The 16946-nt window shown below is 36.3% G+C and overlaps 1 protein-coding gene and 1 long non-coding RNA gene across 2 annotated transcripts; one reads left to right on the top strand and one right to left on the bottom strand.

Annotated features, from left to right (window-relative positions):
- Nucleotides 1–1076: 1076 nt before the first annotated feature.
- Nucleotides 1077–5802, bottom strand: LOC109205492. The gene is made up of 4 exons (XR_002064685.1): nucleotides 4637–5802; nucleotides 2899–3177; nucleotides 2701–2800; nucleotides 1077–1305 (listed from the first exon to the last, which is right to left on the bottom strand). It is a non-coding gene; the product is annotated as an uncharacterized LOC109205492 (long non-coding RNA).
- A 255-nt stretch (nucleotides 5803–6057) lies between these two features.
- Nucleotides 6058–16681, top strand: LOC109205491 (acetylornithine deacetylase). The gene is made up of 10 exons (XM_019368207.1): nucleotides 6058–6482; nucleotides 7383–7627; nucleotides 7709–7817; nucleotides 14021–14159; nucleotides 14250–14307; nucleotides 14382–14399; nucleotides 14647–14769; nucleotides 14929–15082; nucleotides 15165–15198; nucleotides 16205–16681. Exons 1-10 carry the CDS (start codon nucleotides 6159–6161, stop codon nucleotides 16318–16320), a joined length of 1320 nt encoding a protein of 439 aa, XP_019223752.1. The 5' UTR covers nucleotides 6058–6158; the 3' UTR covers nucleotides 16321–16681.
- The last annotated feature ends 265 nt before the right edge of the window (nucleotides 16682–16946 follow it).

Below are 16946 nucleotides of genomic sequence, written 5' to 3'. Positions count from 1 at the left end.
AAAAAATAAGTGATAAAACCACTCATTTTCCATGAAAATATTTTTTAGGAAATCTTTTTCCATGAGAAACATTTTCCTTCATATCAACCACACCCTCAGTATCATAACAATCTTATCCTAATCTTAAATGTTATACCTAATCATAATATGTACACACAAAACATATTATGAGATCATGATCATATGTTTTTATGGCATTTATAGATATTGAATGTCGTTAAATCACAAAAAATAGATAATATAAGAATGAGTAAAGAAATTAAAACTAAAGCAGATTTTTGTCACTTACTTCCTGAACCATCTTCTAGTTTGGCACGATCAGAATCCCATTAACATATCTAGGCAGCATTATGTTGTTTGCCAACTTACTCTTTAATTCTTTTAGATTGTAACTCATTGATTAATCAGTGAAACTTACAAATGATCTGCACTCCATTTAATTTTGATCTTTATTCAAGAACATTATAAATTAAATCTCTGACAAGTTCTAAAATTCGCTTCCCTCGAGAGTTTTTTTTTTTCTTAGTTCAAAAATTACAACCGCAGCAAACACATAACTCCCAGCCTTCAAATTAATATCCTTTTCAATTACTAATGTGCTCATCCTCTTGTCGCACAAAATAGTTTTTGGGCATTATCCCGGAACACACAATACTAGTAATTGTATACGGCAAAATCGGAGGGTTCAATTTCTCATCATTAAAACGCTTCAGAAGGTCACCTCGAAGGCTCGAGGCCATGGTTGAGCATCCTCCCTCGAGGATCGTCGACACTCGACTTAAGGTAAGTTTTGTTACATGTAGAAATAGATGCATATTACGAACTATTATATGAATTGATCGGTAAAATATTTATTCCTCTTTCCTCTTTAATATTGGCCACCCTAGTGTGTGCTGCTAAATTGAGTATCTAACTAAAAAAACCACTAATAAGGGTGTGCAATGGTGTAAAACTAGGTATCAACAAAGACAGACAGTAATCTTACCCAGCTTTAAGGCAATAAAAAGTTCTCTATTTATTAGCAAAAACAAAAGAATATATTAGATTACTTCAACATGAAAACTTCACGGCAAAAATATTAAAAGAAACTTCCATCTTATGTACTCATGTAAAGATCAAGGATAATTTGTCTCAAATTCAAAAGAAAATCAACATAGATAATGAAGAAAAGAGTATTGTTATATTCCCCATAAAGGGTCTCAATCCAAAAGCCGAGCAGTAGCTCAACCTCACTATGGCCTCTAGTTGTGGCACAATAGGTATTGCTATTGTCTCCCTAGTTTTATTTGACTGTCGCCTCATATCCTGAAGCAGATAACGGAAGAAGTAAATATCGGTGAGAGATGAACAATATTTTTACAATCAAAAAAGTTTTGTACTGAACTGTTGCAGGAAATCTAATACCGGACAATCCCTATAATGAACATGTTGATATACTTACCTACCTAATTTTGACATAACTTTGTTGTAACATTGAGGCTGTAGAACATGACAGTCGCGGATAACAATTGATAGTACAATATTAAATGTATCTGTAACAGGAACTCATTTGCTTCAACATGTAGACCATAAAAATAAGATTGTTGCTTCATCATCACAACAATGTAAAACCATAAGTAAAATAGTTGTTACTTATTCCCAAAATGCTTAGCTTCAGTTTAAAATTAATTTTAAACCCATCATTTTCCAGATAGCATATTATTTACATTCTCGTCTTCTTTTTCGCTAATCTTTGTGTTAGACTTATTAGTGCATTGGTCGTGCCAAGAAATAACGATCTTAGCCGATTGGTTCTAATCATCTGTAAATAATATTAGAAGGATCCATGCTTGTTATACGCGCATCTTCTTTGTTGATTAACCATTTAAGATGCAAATATATCCAGATAGGAAAAAAGCATAGTTACATATGGTGCATGGAAGATTTCGAAACACATACTTTCTGATTTTTCATCCAAAATTTCTATAGTGGGAGGGAAGATTAGTCCCAAAGGGGACTTTTCCCTATAGTTTAGAATTACCAAAATATTTTCAATTATGACAAATTTCACATTCTCAACAAATAATCAGAATAAATATATATATATATATATATATATATATATATATATATATATATATATATATATAAAAGGTTATAACTCTCTAACAACATAATATGGTTATAGTACTTTATGTTGTTATCATAGTTAACTATTACCTAATTAAATCCAACAAAATGAAAAAAGAAAGAGCTACCACAGTCTTCTTGTTGATGGTAATAATCTTATCCATGGTAATAATAACAAAAGATAGCGTCTTTCCAATTTCAAAATAGTAATTATGTTCTTAGTACTGTACAAACCACTACAGAAGTTAAGTTTTTTTCTTCTTTAGAAAATCATCAAGAAATATGGATACACACGAAAGAGGAAAGTTACATGATAGGTGCCAAAGAGAGGAGGACAACCAAAGGAATGGAACTGCCATGGATATCTTTGAGAGTTATGGAATCAAATTGCTTAGCCTGGGTTTACGGTTCATTTTATGGTAATTACAAAAAAATGGATAATTTTTTTTGGGGGGGTCAGGAATGATCTTCTACGGCAATATCGTTACGTAGCTGATAAATTTGCAACATATTAATTCATTACCACACCTAGCACCAGAACTCTAGAGAGCAACTATGTACGAAATAGATTAAATGTAGAAGAATGTTTACCTCAATCTGCCCTAAATGGCATGAAATTCTATTTTAAGCAGCGACAACACAAATCACATGGTCGCTTTAATCTTGATCACTTCCCATCCTTAAAAGGAGCCTGACACGCAGCAAATAGAACATGCGCAATAGTAAATATGATGGACAAAAAATAGCCTTGAAAATCATCCCTGCAAGTATACTCAAATATGGAATTACCATTTTCTTAAGAAATCAAGGAATAATCAGCAAAAACATACTCAACGTTCTCCCTCCTAATCAATGAGTTAATGCAAAAATAAATTGTATAAATTCTTGACCTCCTTGCGGAGAAAATCATCGAGCAACTCTTGATAGAATTACTAAAACAGTAGCTCAACTCCATTATCCTCTTCTTGCAGCTCGAGCTCGCCATGCTAGTTCCATCTATTGACAATTTCTAAACTGAATGAGCATCAAGTGCTAGTACCACATATTGAGAAATAGTCAATATGTAACCTGCAAAAATAAACAAAATATAACTAATAAAAAAATACCACTGAGTAATTTCTTTATTGAAAAATAAATTTTAACTGCACCGATTCTTTTCTGTCATGATATAATGATACATAGAAAATGTATTATTTCTAGTATGGTACGTAGAAAAGATCCTCGATCGAAAGATCATGTCAAAACTTCTGAAAAGCTTCTGGTGGTTCTTGAAGGCTTCATTTTGTCATTTCTATTTCAGGGCAACTGATGATATGCTTGCTAAATTGCATCTCTATAACAATGAGTGTTGACATGAGCTGTGTGGAGGCATGTTTCCTCTGATTATGAAACTTTTACAGACTTATGCCTAATTAGCACTTTGAAAAGTTCTAGACAATAGCTGGGATATTTTAAACCATTGCATCTTTTCAATGCAGTCACAAGGAGAAGGGAACTTTACTGTCATGAAATTAGTAGTAAGGATGTCAATCCTTTTTAGTCCAAAATTATGGCAAAAAATGCTTTTCTTCCAAAAACACTCTATTATATGACTTTAGTATACTAACGGATATATAAGTTGTTCAAAGTAGAAGTAAGTCTAAAGTTTAAAAATATAACCTTTTCATCTATCAAAATAACCTCAATTGAAAAAGGACTATCAGGTATGTCGCGATACAGAACTGCAACACTTGTAGCGCACAACTGTTTGTCCAATAATCATAAGAATACACAAAAATCTTCACTAAATTATTTCTCAAGATGCTTACCAACTATGTGAGAATCTGTTGCTTTTGAGTTTGTCATCTTATAACATTTTTGTTTCTTATGCACGTCTATCTGGAGAAATCTTTCTAAGGTTTTGAGCTTATGGAAGCACTTTTCCCTTCTAACAAACTTTCGCAAAAAATATATTATATGTAGAGTACATACTTAAAAGCAGTATATTGGAAGTAAAAGTGCTTCAACATATGTCCTTCAAGCTCCGACGCAAGTATCCAATGCACATCAAATAAAACTATCCCACAAGCATAAGATGCTAGAACTGAAGATGGTTTTTTTTAAGTAAGTTTCTAATTGAAGATGCTAGAGACTATTGCATTATCTACCCTTTTTATATGACTCGTTTGACAGAATGAGAAGCGCAAGATGTTAATCTAGATTATTTATCATATAGTGGTAGTAGAACAAAATAATACAATTATGTAAGAAAGTTGATTTCATAAGATATATCACATCAAAAGACAAAACTTATCAATTTAAATGAATTCCAATTTAAGTTGTCAAATTTATGGATCAAACACTTTATATGTCCCATATGAAAAGAGTGTTAGAAAAATTGGGACATATAAAGCATGAATTTATTTTTATTCTTGTTGGGATAAGCAACAAATGTGCAAATATAGACAACTATTGGAACAAAATTAGAAAAATAAAACAAATACAGACAACACTTGGAATAAAATCACAAAATGGTGAAAGCATCTACCTTTGCAGCGTGTCCTTGCAGGATCCTACAATAAACCATATCTGTTGGGCCAAGGGTGAACGGAGTTTTACCTTGCATATCCAGAAACATGACCAGAGTTTGTATTAATTTCTTCTCGCCCTTGGATTCAACGAATTTTAGGTTTTGGTTAAACGATTGTTGGTTCAAACACATACTTAAATTATGAGACTATTTTAAGTTTCGATTTAAGATAAGACACACTTCCACCACACCAAGACAAAAATATGCTAGTATTACTGTTGAATGTTAATCTAAACAAAAAATAGAAAGATACATGCAATGAACCTATAAGTCTCTTTGTGGCTGAAAGGTACCCGTAAAGTAGGCAGAATGTCGGCGTAGCAGAGTGTTGATCGGAGAAGAAAATGGTTAGAGTTGAAGAGAATCTTAGAGAGCAGTTATATGGATCACTTCAGTTATCACTCAAATGCTCAGATTATGACGCCTTGTTTCAGCAGTTATACTGATCTTGTCCTTAATCTCCGATGTTTGGGGCAATAAAGAACGGAAAGTAAAATTTGTTTCTCCTTTAACTAATAAAGATACAAATCATACCAATTACCTCTTGTAGTCCAGAATTGTTGTTTGATATGCACACACGATGGAGAAAGAATAGAATAATATACTGTAAAGTAGAATTGATTTGATAAAATTATGATATCATGTTATTGGAATCCAGCGGAGAAGAATTCGTGGGCGACGAGTTGAAATCGTGGGTGAGCAGTTGAAATTGTGGGATTGAAGGGCTGAATTTGGAGGATGAAATTTTAGGCAAATACGCAAAAATGACGTTCCAATTGCTGTTTCTTTAAAAAAATAAAAAAAACTATTGTTTCAAAAAAGTAGAAACTACCGTTTCTTTAAATATATATATATACACCTATTAAATTGTTTTCAAAATGCTTAATTAGTTAAAAAAGAAACAAATTTTACCTAAAATAACTAATTTGTCCTAAATTGCTACATGACATTTTATATGTGTAACACTTGGCAAAATCTTAAGGTTGACTTCTTTCCTTTTAAGTAAAATATAGATAGATGTTTTCAAAATGCTTAATTAGTTAAAAGAGAAATAAATTTTACCTAAAATAACTAATTTGTCCTAAATTGTTACATGGCATTTTATATGTGCAACACTTGGCAAAATCTTAAGGCTGACTTCTTTCCTTTTAAATAAATATAGATTTAACTAATTTTTAAAACTAAATTAGATTAGATTATCTCAATATTTTAAATAAAAAATTTAGATATTCCAAAATTATATAAAAAGTACTATTATTTGTAATTCTTTTTATATTAATTTGGTAAAAAGATATATATAAAAATATTAATCAAAGTTTATTTGATTTGAATCTGAAGAAGTGAAATATTTATTAAGCTCAATTAGGTAATTAAATAAACAAAATAGGTTTAGTTGAGACGTCAAACTCCTCAAAATTCCTTCCTAGGTTTGCTCCGTTCCAAAATTAAGGCATCAACTTACCACTACGATACAGCTACCATGGCTACTGTAAAGCAGACTTTGGGTGATCTGGACAAAGAATCATTCATTACCCTTTTGAGGAAATTAATTGGTGAGTCCAAATATGTACAGAACAACCCACCGGAGCTAATCCCGGAGGAAGATAGGATTGTGAATCACGTTCTTGATAACCTTCTTCCTTATAGCACCACCACTGGCGGCGGCCCACTTGTCATCAATCATGTTACTTATAAGCCTAAAAGGGGTAATCTTATTGTGGAGTACCCGGGTACTCAGCCTGGAAATATCTTGTCTTTTGTTGGTATGCATATGGATGTTGTCACTGCTAACCCTTGTGATTGGGTATGTTAATGTTTAATATTGCTTTCATTATTTTGGATGTACTGTGTAAAGTTGGTTGCTTTTGATGCTGTATTTTTTTCTTCTGGTGTTAAGTTGTGCTTTCATTGCTTTATTATATTTATATATGACGGTGTTTGACTGGATACCTAATAGTGCCTATAAAGATGTTAATTTGGCTTATATGAAGTATTTTTTTTAATTATATTTATGGTAGCGGAAGACAATATTAATATTATGATCGAAGAGCAGATTGACTGAGAAAACTTAACAACAACACAGTTTAAAATTTAAGTAGCTTAATTAATTTATATTTTTGAAAGTTGTACAAATTATACTGTTATTAGTATAAAAGTGTAAAGAATTTTGGAATTTAGGTTGTATTAGGAAAGTAACGTCATCCAGGAAAATGTACAGATAGATTATGCTGTTTCCTCCAGTAATAATTTCAACACGAGGTGTTTATTTTAAAAAAACACCAGGTGTCCATGTTGAATGCATCTGTGCTGAATAATTAAGTTGCCATTTATTTCTTAAGATTTTCTTTGGGGAGTTGAGGGTGCGGGCGGGGAAATTATGCTTGTGGTCAAGAGAAGGAAAAGGATTGATGCTGATTGAGCCCCATAGCTGGTAGCTTATTTCATTCAAGTAATATAATATACTGTTAGATTGTACTGCTCATTATTTCAGTTGGGGGAGCACATGGAACACTCCTCCTGCTCAATTATTATGACTAATGGGTCTGTATTCATGTGATAGTTTATATTTGAATGTCGTACCTTTGCTTGCCTTATGACTACTGTGTTACTTCCACAAATTAACAATTTGTTGTAAATTATGCCCCCTTATAAGTCGGCAATAATAACGGTCTCGCATATAATGGTAAAACAATATTGTATGCAGGATTTTGATCCTTTTTCATTGAGCATTGATGGTGATAAACTTCGGGGACGTGGAACTACTGATTGTTTAGGTCATGTGGCTCTTGTTGCGGAGCTTATGAGGCGGCTTGGAGAGACAAAACCACAGTTGAAATCCACGGTAGTTGCTGTTTTCATAGCCAGTGAAGAGAACTCATCTATCCCAGGGGTTGGTGTGGATGCATTAGTGAAGGATGGATTGCTGGACAAGTTAAAGCAAGGCCCTCTGTAAGTAACTGTTTGCTAAGGTATCAAGATTCATTACAGAGAAATAGTGAATTTATTTGTAGTATTTCTTCCTCTACATAGATTCTGGATTGACACAGCAGATAAACAGCCATGCATTGGTACTGGTGGCAGTATACCTTGGAAACTCCATGTAACTGGAAAGCTTTTTCACAGTGGTCTTGCCCACAAGGTACTCTTTTTTCTCAACCGTTTGACATCTAAGCTTCTTTAGAACTTAAATTTAAACATAACGCATCTTGTTGTTTTTACGAGAGATTCTGCTGTTGTATAATAGACAATGAAATTTGAGAAGAAAAAGTAATGATCCATAGAGGAATTAGTTTGCAAGATTATACTATTGTGTTGGATTTTTATCTGTGTGACAGATCCTGGCATTCTCTTTTTTGCCAAATTGCCTTTGAAAAGCAATAGAAACATCATTGCTTATGCCGGTATCACTTTCATCAGCTCCTTTTATCTCCACTGTTATGAATGGTAATCCGCCACATTGAAGTGCATGTTAAACTTCCTTTTGTTAATCCTAATAATAATTGGAGGAATTATAAAAGAACATTGACAGAAGATTCAATGTTTTTTAACGCCAAGAGAAAAAGCAAGAGTTTTTTGACCCAAAAAACTTAAGCTTGAGATCTGGTGCATAATTTGCGAGTTCCTCATGTAGATTGAGATATTTTTTTATACATATATTTGAAGATTCATACAACAAAAACAACCTAGTGGAATCCCACAAGTGGGGTCTGGGGAGGGTAGTATGTACGCATATTTTACCCCTACTCTGAAAAGGAAGAGAGACTAAGAGGGCCAAGATAATAACAACAAAAGGCAATAGTAGCAACAAGCTCTAACAACAATAGAATGCTAAGAAACCGGGGCGAAAGATAATAGGAAAACAACGTGAACTACTAGCAATCTAGGACAAGAAAAACTACCAGACTAACCCTAAAACCATCGGTACGGAACAAAATACGTTCGACTACCTATTAACCTTCTACCTAATTCTTGACCTCCATGCCTTCTATCATGAGCCATGTCCTCGGTAAACTGAAGCTGCACCATGTCCTGCCTGATCACCTTCCCCCAATACTACTTAGATCTCCCTTTAACTCTACTCCTGCTCATCAAAGCCAATCGTTCACACCTCCTCACTTGGGCATTTGGGCTTCTCCTCTTCACATGCCCAAACCATATCAGTCTCGCTTCCCGCATCTTGTCCTCCACGGGGCCACTCCTACTTTCTAGAATATCTTCATTCCTAATCTTATCCAACCTGGTATGCTAGTACATTCATCTCAACATCCTCATTTATGCTAATTTCATCTTCTGGATATGAGAATTCTTGACTGGCCAGCACTCCGCCTCCATACCACATAGTCGGTTTAACCATCACTTTGTAAAACTTACCTTTGAGTTTCGGCGGCACATCCCTATTAACATTTCCGATGCGATGTGTGACAAGCTCGTCAATCTCCACATTTCCTTGGATCTCCACATTTCCTTGGATCGCTGGCTTAAGATACTTGAAACTTTCTCTCTTATAGATGACTTGTAAATCAAGCCTTATGTCCAAGTCTACTTTCTCTATCACATCGCTGAACTTGCACTCCAAATATTCTGTCTTAGTCTGCTCAACTTGAAACCTTTAGACTCTAGTGTTTGTCTTTAAACCTCCAACTTCTTGTTAACACTGCCTCTCTTCTCGTCAGTCAGTACAATGTCATTTGCAAATAGCATACACCCTAGAACTTCCCCTTGAATGTGGCACGTCAGTGCATCCATCGCCAACTCAAATAAAAACAAGCTAAGCGCAGATCCCTGGTATAACCCCATCATAACCGAAAAATGATCCGAGTCTCCTCCACTGTCCTCACCTGAGTCTTAGCTCCATCATACGTGTCCTTAATCACTCTAATGTACGCTACGGGGACACCCCTAGCCTCTAAGCACCTCCATAGAACCCCCCTTGAGTCTTTATTATACGCTTTCTCTAGGTTAATAAACACCATATACAAATCTTTCTTCCTTTCCCTGTACTTCTCCACCAACCTTCTGACAAGGTGGATGGCTTCCGTAGCCGAACGGCCTAGCATGAAACCGAACTGGTTCTTGAAAATAGACACTCATTCTTACCCTCACTTCCACCACCCGCAACCAAACTTTTATAGTATGACTAAGCAACTTGATGCCCCTATAATTGTTGCAACTTTGGATATCATCTTTGTTCTAGTACAACGGAATCATTATACTCCACCTCCATTCTTCAGGCATCTTGTTCGTCCTAAAAATAATGTTAAACAACCCACCGAGCCACTCCAAGCTTGCCATACCCATGTACTTCCGAAATTTCACCAGAATTTCATTTGGACCTCTCCCTCTGCCCCTGCTCATTTTACGCATAGTCCCCTCGACCTCCTCTATTTTTATGCTCCTTTTGTAATTATGGATGACTACACTGATTTAGTGTAGTCATGTTTATACCTAATACAAATGTTACCAATTTCAAAAAAAAATAATACCCAAAATCTCGACGTGTGTTAGAGTGCTCCAAATCACCCAACACAATGTTCTTGTCCCCCTCTTCATTCAAGAGCTAATGGAAGTATGTTTGCCACATTCGTTTAATCTGTGCCTCCTCCATTAGAACTCTGCCTTCCTCGTCTTTGATGCACCTCACTTGGTCCAGGTCACGGACTTTCGTCTCTCTTACGTTGGTCAGTCTGAATAGCTTCTTGTCCCTGCCTTTGTCCCTAAGTTCTTCGCACAAACGACCAAACGCAGCAGGCTTAGCCTCTGTGACTGCCAACATCGCCTCCTTCTTAACCTTCTTGTACCACTCTCTGTTCATCCTCTTCTCCTCCTCGTCTGTGCTTTCCACTAACTTCAAATATGTCGCTTTCTTGGCTTCCACTTTTCCTTGGACCTCTTCATTCCATTAACAGTCCCCTCTGTTGCCGCTAGAGTAACCCTTCGAAACCTCTAACACCTCTCTCAACGCTTTCCTAATGCAGTTCACCATCATAGTCCACATACTACTTGCATCCCCACTGCTCCTCCAAGCCCCCATAACTAGCAGCTTCTCTCCCAACTCCCGAACTTTGTCCTTAGTCAAGACTCCCCACCTGATCTTCGGTCGATCCCGCACAACCCTCTTCCTCTTCTTCTTCATGATCTTTAAGTCCATCACGAAGAGCCTATGCTGGTTCGCGAGGTTCTCACTCGGGATAACCTTGCAATCCGTGCATAGATCTCTCTTACTCTTCCTGAGGAGTATATTTGAATATCCATAAAATCCTAAACTGGAGTATCTTAGGTTGAGTAGGCAACTAGGTTTGAGAGACATGATTGTTGTAAGTATTATGTTGTTTGTCGTGTTGATGCCTCTTAAGCTATTACATGACCTCTGATGATTGTAGCCCATCTTTTATTAGTAAACACTTACTTACAACTTAGGTTTTCAACTTTTATGGCATTTATGTTCAAGTCATTCTCTCTGCTGTGGCAGACTGACTCCCATTCGGTTTAATGGTTCATGTGATATTAAATCCACAAGGAGATTGTTGGATATCTGTTAGAGCCGCTTTTGTTAGGCAGGTCTTTGACATTGTTGGATATTAGTTAGTAAATGGAAATGACTACTCTAGAGCAGCTATTCATCCAAGTCAATACTCGTGAATCCTTGAGGCTTTCATAAGAATTTATCTGGCTGCTAAAAACACCGCATTAAGAGCTGTTTTATGCTTTTTGCTTAGATATGGAGCGGCTTGTAAATTAATTCATAGAAGCTCTCCTTGGTGTTAATCCATTTAGTTAAGTTTGCTAACTAAGTACTATAAGATGCTCTTGGAAGTAAGTCCCAGCTGTCGATGTGTTGTATGGCCACTATCCAGATTCTGAAGTTTTATTTGATTAAGCTATGTCTCCTAAGATAAACCCATCTCACTTTTCTCATCAAGCCCCATGGACCTTGTCGTTCTTTTGCACTTTTCGCTTTTAAAAACACCGAATAGTAGTCTCTTGAGTTCATACTCACCTTTTAACTCGGAATCGCTGGGAGTGCACAGGCAGCAGTCTCTTCTTTTATCTTGTCTTCTTCTATCAAGTTTCATGTACAGAGAAAACTTCAGTGTCACACCCCTGGAATTCTGGTCCTATATTATCTGCTCAGCTTTATCACGTTCTTTTGAAAGTATCTAGTTCGGCCTTTCCGTTTGATTCTCCAAAAGAGCAGCTTCCTCCTCTTGCCATGCTATGTTTGGAAGCTCTGCCTCAACAATTTGTAATGCTTCGTTCCTCCTACGACTTATTTCTTCTACATCTGCACAATGAATAATAGTCATCGCATCATCGTCTATTTGTGATGGTATTGAACTAATTGCATGTTGTCACCTTCTCTGTTGTGATGAGAAAGGAACTGGAAGAAGGTTCTGACATCTGCACCGGAGATTCTGACACTGGAGTTACAAAAGCTTCCCCTGATCTTTTTGTGTAAATAATGGCCTCTATTTCCGGCTGAAGTGAGTCCAATTGGGTTCTTGAATTATCTTCATTGAGAGCCCATTCTCTGTGCTTGCTGTTCGAAATAGAGATATCCACAGGGTGGCCAAAGTTTTTCATCTGCTTGTCTTTGTTAATATTGGGCTCAAGACAAATTGGGTCCAATTCATTATGAGTTGTAACTAGTGTTTCACTTGTATGTTTCCAGCGTCTGCTCACTAAATCAGAATGGCGCCATTTGAAATTCAAATTACACTCCAGACTTGCCACGTGACTAATCCCATCAATCTAACCTAAGGTCCAACCAAATCATCCGTTTGTCTGCAATTGTTATCGGTGAGAATCCAGTAGGTTCTGGTTTTGCAAGTAATTCAGTCCATATTGGGACCTTGTATATGAAATTTTCTATTTCAAATTTTCAACCTCTATTTGTCTCGGTATTTTATCTGCGGGGTCCTCTAACGCTGATCCGGGCCTATCAGGGGTGGTTTCTAAGCAATATTTCCTCTTGTCTTTGTCGCCATCCTCTGAACCCATTCAGGTGAGGATACTTTTATCTACAGTTGCCTTTATGATACTTTTGATCATAGATGGAGTGGAAGACCTTGTATCTATTCAACACCCATTCAGGTTTCAACTTCTGCTAGAGCACACCTTGATGTCCAAGTCTACCACTTGAGTTTCGAACGAGTTGTTTTTCCATTTCCACTCCCAGTGCTAGGCTTCTTTTGGAATGAAATTCAAATAAAAATTGAAAGCCACTATACATAAAAATTGGTGTAACTGGTAAAGTTGCTGCCATGTGACCATGAGGTCACGGGTTCAAGCCGTGGAAATAGCCGCTTGCAGAAATGCAGGGTAAGACTGCGTACAATAGACCCTTGTGGTCCAGACCTTCTCCGGAACCCGCGCATAGCGGGAGCTTAGTGCACCGGCTGCCCACTATTCATAAACTTGAATGCCTGTTGGAGAGTGCCTTTTCTTATGAATTCATCTTCTCACATCTGAACATGTTGGTACATCTGTTATCTCACCGGCAAATCTGCCTACAGTACATCTTCACAGAAAGTCCTCTAATGGATCAATGCTTCTGGTTTTAATTCTGTTGTCCTCCTCCTGTACATGACTAAGCTTGGGCTCTTTAGAAAGCCACCTGATCTTCTTTACAGCATCAGCGCACGTGCTCTGCAAGTTAGGGAAATGGGCTCTGATGGAGGAGAATTGCGCCCCTTTGATCACTGAAGAGATTTTTAGCAGAATTGTCATACTTTTTACCCTGAAGATTGAGCCATCTTTATCCATGAAATTTTAATTTTGTTGGCCAGTTCGTCCCATCCGCCATCACTTGTAACTTCTGGAAGTATGAGAAATGATCTTCGCGATCCTTATAATGCCACAGTACTAAAAAACCTCCCATATTTGTTAAACTTCTGGGAGCAGAAATATACATATGCTAGTTTTCTTGAACTTCCATTTCCCGAGTACGTTGCCATGACCTACCAAAGCCAAATGGCAGAACCAGAGGATCACCTTTCTGCTAACATTCATTCTGCTCATTGAATTTATACTGTGCCTACCCGCTTGTACCAAATTTCTGACTTGGACTGGCTCCACGTGATGTCATAAGACTAGTGACCTGCAATGAACCGTTAATGAATTAAATATTACCGAATCACTTGAGTTGAATGATTAATAAAAAACAAAGGCTTCGGTTGAGTTTGAATTAGAGAGAATGTTGAGTTACCTTTCTCTCTCTAGCCTATATACTTGCCAACCTTCTTGAATCAATACAACTTTATGCTCTTGAATACAGTGAAACTGAAGCCTTTTTCCTGTGTAGATACCTTCTAATTTGTATGAAATTTTATGCCAAATGGTTAGGCTGTCAATCCTCTGGAGCTTGCAATGGAAGCACTCAAAGAAATTCAGTCCCGCTTCTATCGAGATTTCCCTGCCCATCCTAAAGAGCAAGTTTATGAATTTGCTACACCATCGACGATGAAACCAACTCAGTGGTTTTGTAAGTTCTTAAGTCTGTGTAGGATGAACTTGAAAATGTTGAGCATATTTTCTCCAGCCGCTTTTATGTGCTAAATTATTTGCTCTACAGATCCTGGGGGTGGAATCAACCAAATTCCTGCTGAGTGCACTGTTTCTGGAGATGTTAGGTAAGTTTCTTCGTCACGGCCTCCTTTAGATCTTTCATCGACGTTGATATTTAACCATATCTATTTCTTTGCAGATTGACTCCATTTTACAGGTATGTGTTTTGCTCTCTATTATTCCTTTTCAGTTCTTGATAAAGAAGATTTAATTTGTTAAGAAATATCATAGTGGTCTCATACCTTATTACACTTTACTTTCTGCTTTTTACTTGTTTTTATGTGCAATTTTAGTTATATCTTATTTCTTTGAGTTTTTTTGTTCAATTTCTGATTTCGAAACAAGAAATGAACAGACGCATCTTTCTAAAGTATTAGGATTTGTAATAATGCACCCTTATTCAGTGTATCAGATGCTATGAAGAAATTACAAGAATATGTTGATGATATAAATGCCAACATTGACAAACTTGATTGTCGAGGCCCTGTTTCAAAATATGTCCTGCCAGATGAGAACTTAAGGGGCAGGTATGTTATACGCTTCTTTGACAAGATGGGAAATCATATGATTACTTGCATTGTCCATAAAAGCTAGAGCTCAAGTAATTACTTCCTTAGTTTATCTTATCAGTTTTTCTTTCTTTTAATTGTTCGTTAGCAATTAATGCTCCGTATTAATCCCACCAGAATCACTATAAGTTTTGACGAAGCTTCGTCTGGAGTTGCTTGTGATCTCAATTCTCGGGGCTTTCATGTGCTATGCAAAGCTACTGAAGAGGAAGTTGGGCATGTAAAACCATATTCTATAACTGGTACTTTGCCATTGATAAGAGATCTGCAGGTGGATAACTTCTTTCAGATTTACTTGTTTGGCCATCTAGAAACTCGAATTTTCAGTATCTTATTCATTGTTTGTGTGGCAGGATGAGGGTTTTGATGTTCAAACTTGTGGCTACGGTACAATTTCCATTTTTGTAGTTTCATCATTCTTCTTTCCCGTTGTTAGACATAATTCTGAACCAATAAGACATTACTATCAGGACTGAGTAGGTTTATAGATATACGATGAAGATGTTACTTGCAACCATCAATTTGAACGCAAGCTTTGGTGACCAATCCTTCTGACATTTTCTGTTCGGTAGCACACTTTCGATTGGGTATTAGTTGGTGCAAACAAGCTTAAGGAGTAAATGTTCAATGGTTATAATCTTGGAGTGCAGAAATTGACTGAACTGAATGCCTAAATAGGCAGGAGATGGGTGCATTTTAACATATTCCTAATCCCATTCGGCTGGTCTGATCTTATCTTCACCCTTTTTTGTCATTAGAGATAAGAATATCATTTAAGCTGGTAATGCATCCAGCATAGATTGTTAATCAGAGTTACCCTTCCCTCAAAAGAGAGAAGTTCCCAAAATTGTTTGTTCCACCTTGATAGCTTTTTAAAATTTGCACCACCCTTTGCCATATCCCTTCAGATGTAGATTCAGTTCCTGATGGATTATCCAAATATATGCTTGGTACATAATATTATTGACTGGAAAGATGTGACTTTTTACCATATTCTTATAGACTGGATATAGATTCAAAAATTGCCCTCCAATGCTTTATCTGTTCTCAATTCTGCATCACAAAGAATCTAGGTATCTTCAAATGTCAGCACATAGAATCAATCTATCATTAGCTTAAGAATGTGAACTCTGCACATCATTTTCAACCCCTGCTCCAACTCATTTATGGAGCTCTGTGCAGTCTATTGCTAAGACGCTTCATTTGACTATTTGGAATATGTATCATTTCTTTACCAGAGTAGTTTGGATATGTTTATTTTGATATCTGTAACATAATTTCTTACTTTGACACAATTGCGTTTCTTAAATGTACTGTTTGATTGTTCTTCTTGTTAATTGAGTCGAATAAACTTTTGTTCTAATCTGAACCTTTTGAAATGAATGACATGCAGGCTTAATGGCTACATACCATGCAAAGAATGAATATTGTCTACTGTCAGATATGTGCCAAGGTTACCGCGTCTTTGCAAGTGTCATCTCACAGCTGGAAGATAGATATGAGGTTTGATTACGTCATAGTTCAGAGAATGGTTGACAAGAATAAGGTTTGATATAATACATGAAAAGTAGTTCTCACCGATGACTTGTGCTATAGTACTGCTGGTTCTATGTTGAATCTTGACTAATCTTTCCGAGTACTAGAGATGAAATTTAACTTGTATTTGAGTGATTCTTAAAAGTAAATCCCGAGCATTTGTTTGACTTTTGTGGCATCAGCGTTATACTATAGCCATGGAGGTTGGAGAATTGCTTTAGGTATGATGTAAGTGATTGATAAACAGTACATCACAGCCTATTATACATTATAGGCTGTCCATGAATCTGGCTTTAAACTGATGTGAATGAGTCGGAAGAATGTTTCTTCTTGATTATAGGTTGCATCATCAAGGATCTCTAGCAAATACGGGATCTATGTATGCTGCTTGACAAAAAGTTAATTCTGAAATGATACCAAAGCAAGGAGGCAAAGACTTGTTTAAAAAACTAACGCATAGAGGAAAGTTACTTTATCATAGACAAAGGTTAGAGTTACAATATGATGGGGGTAATTATATTTCTTATCCTACAGTATTCAAAGTGACTAGGGTTGCATAAACGTTAATCTTCTCTGACACACAAGATTTATACAGTACC

The sequence above is a fragment of the Nicotiana attenuata genome, unplaced genomic scaffold, assembly GCF_001879085.1.
Source record: "Nicotiana attenuata strain UT unplaced genomic scaffold, NIATTr2, whole genome shotgun sequence".
Lineage (NCBI taxonomy): Eukaryota > Viridiplantae > Streptophyta > Magnoliopsida > Solanales > Solanaceae > Nicotiana > Nicotiana attenuata.
This window is presented reverse-complemented; position numbering and strand designations above follow the sequence as displayed.

Excerpts from the sequence above, each read along its gene's own strand:
- LOC109205491 (XM_019368207.1), top strand. The coding sequence starts at position 6,159 with ATGGCTACTGTAAAGCAGACTTTGGGTGATCTGGACAAAGAATCATTC. Across the intron at positions 14,160-14,249 it reads GAAACCAACTCAGTGGTTTT|ATCCTGGGGGTGGAATCAAC; the intron begins GTAAGTTCTTAA and ends TTTGCTCTACAG. Across the intron at positions 15,199-16,204 it reads TGTTCAAACTTGTGGCTACG|GCTTAATGGCTACATACCAT; the intron begins GTACAATTTCCA and ends AATGACATGCAG.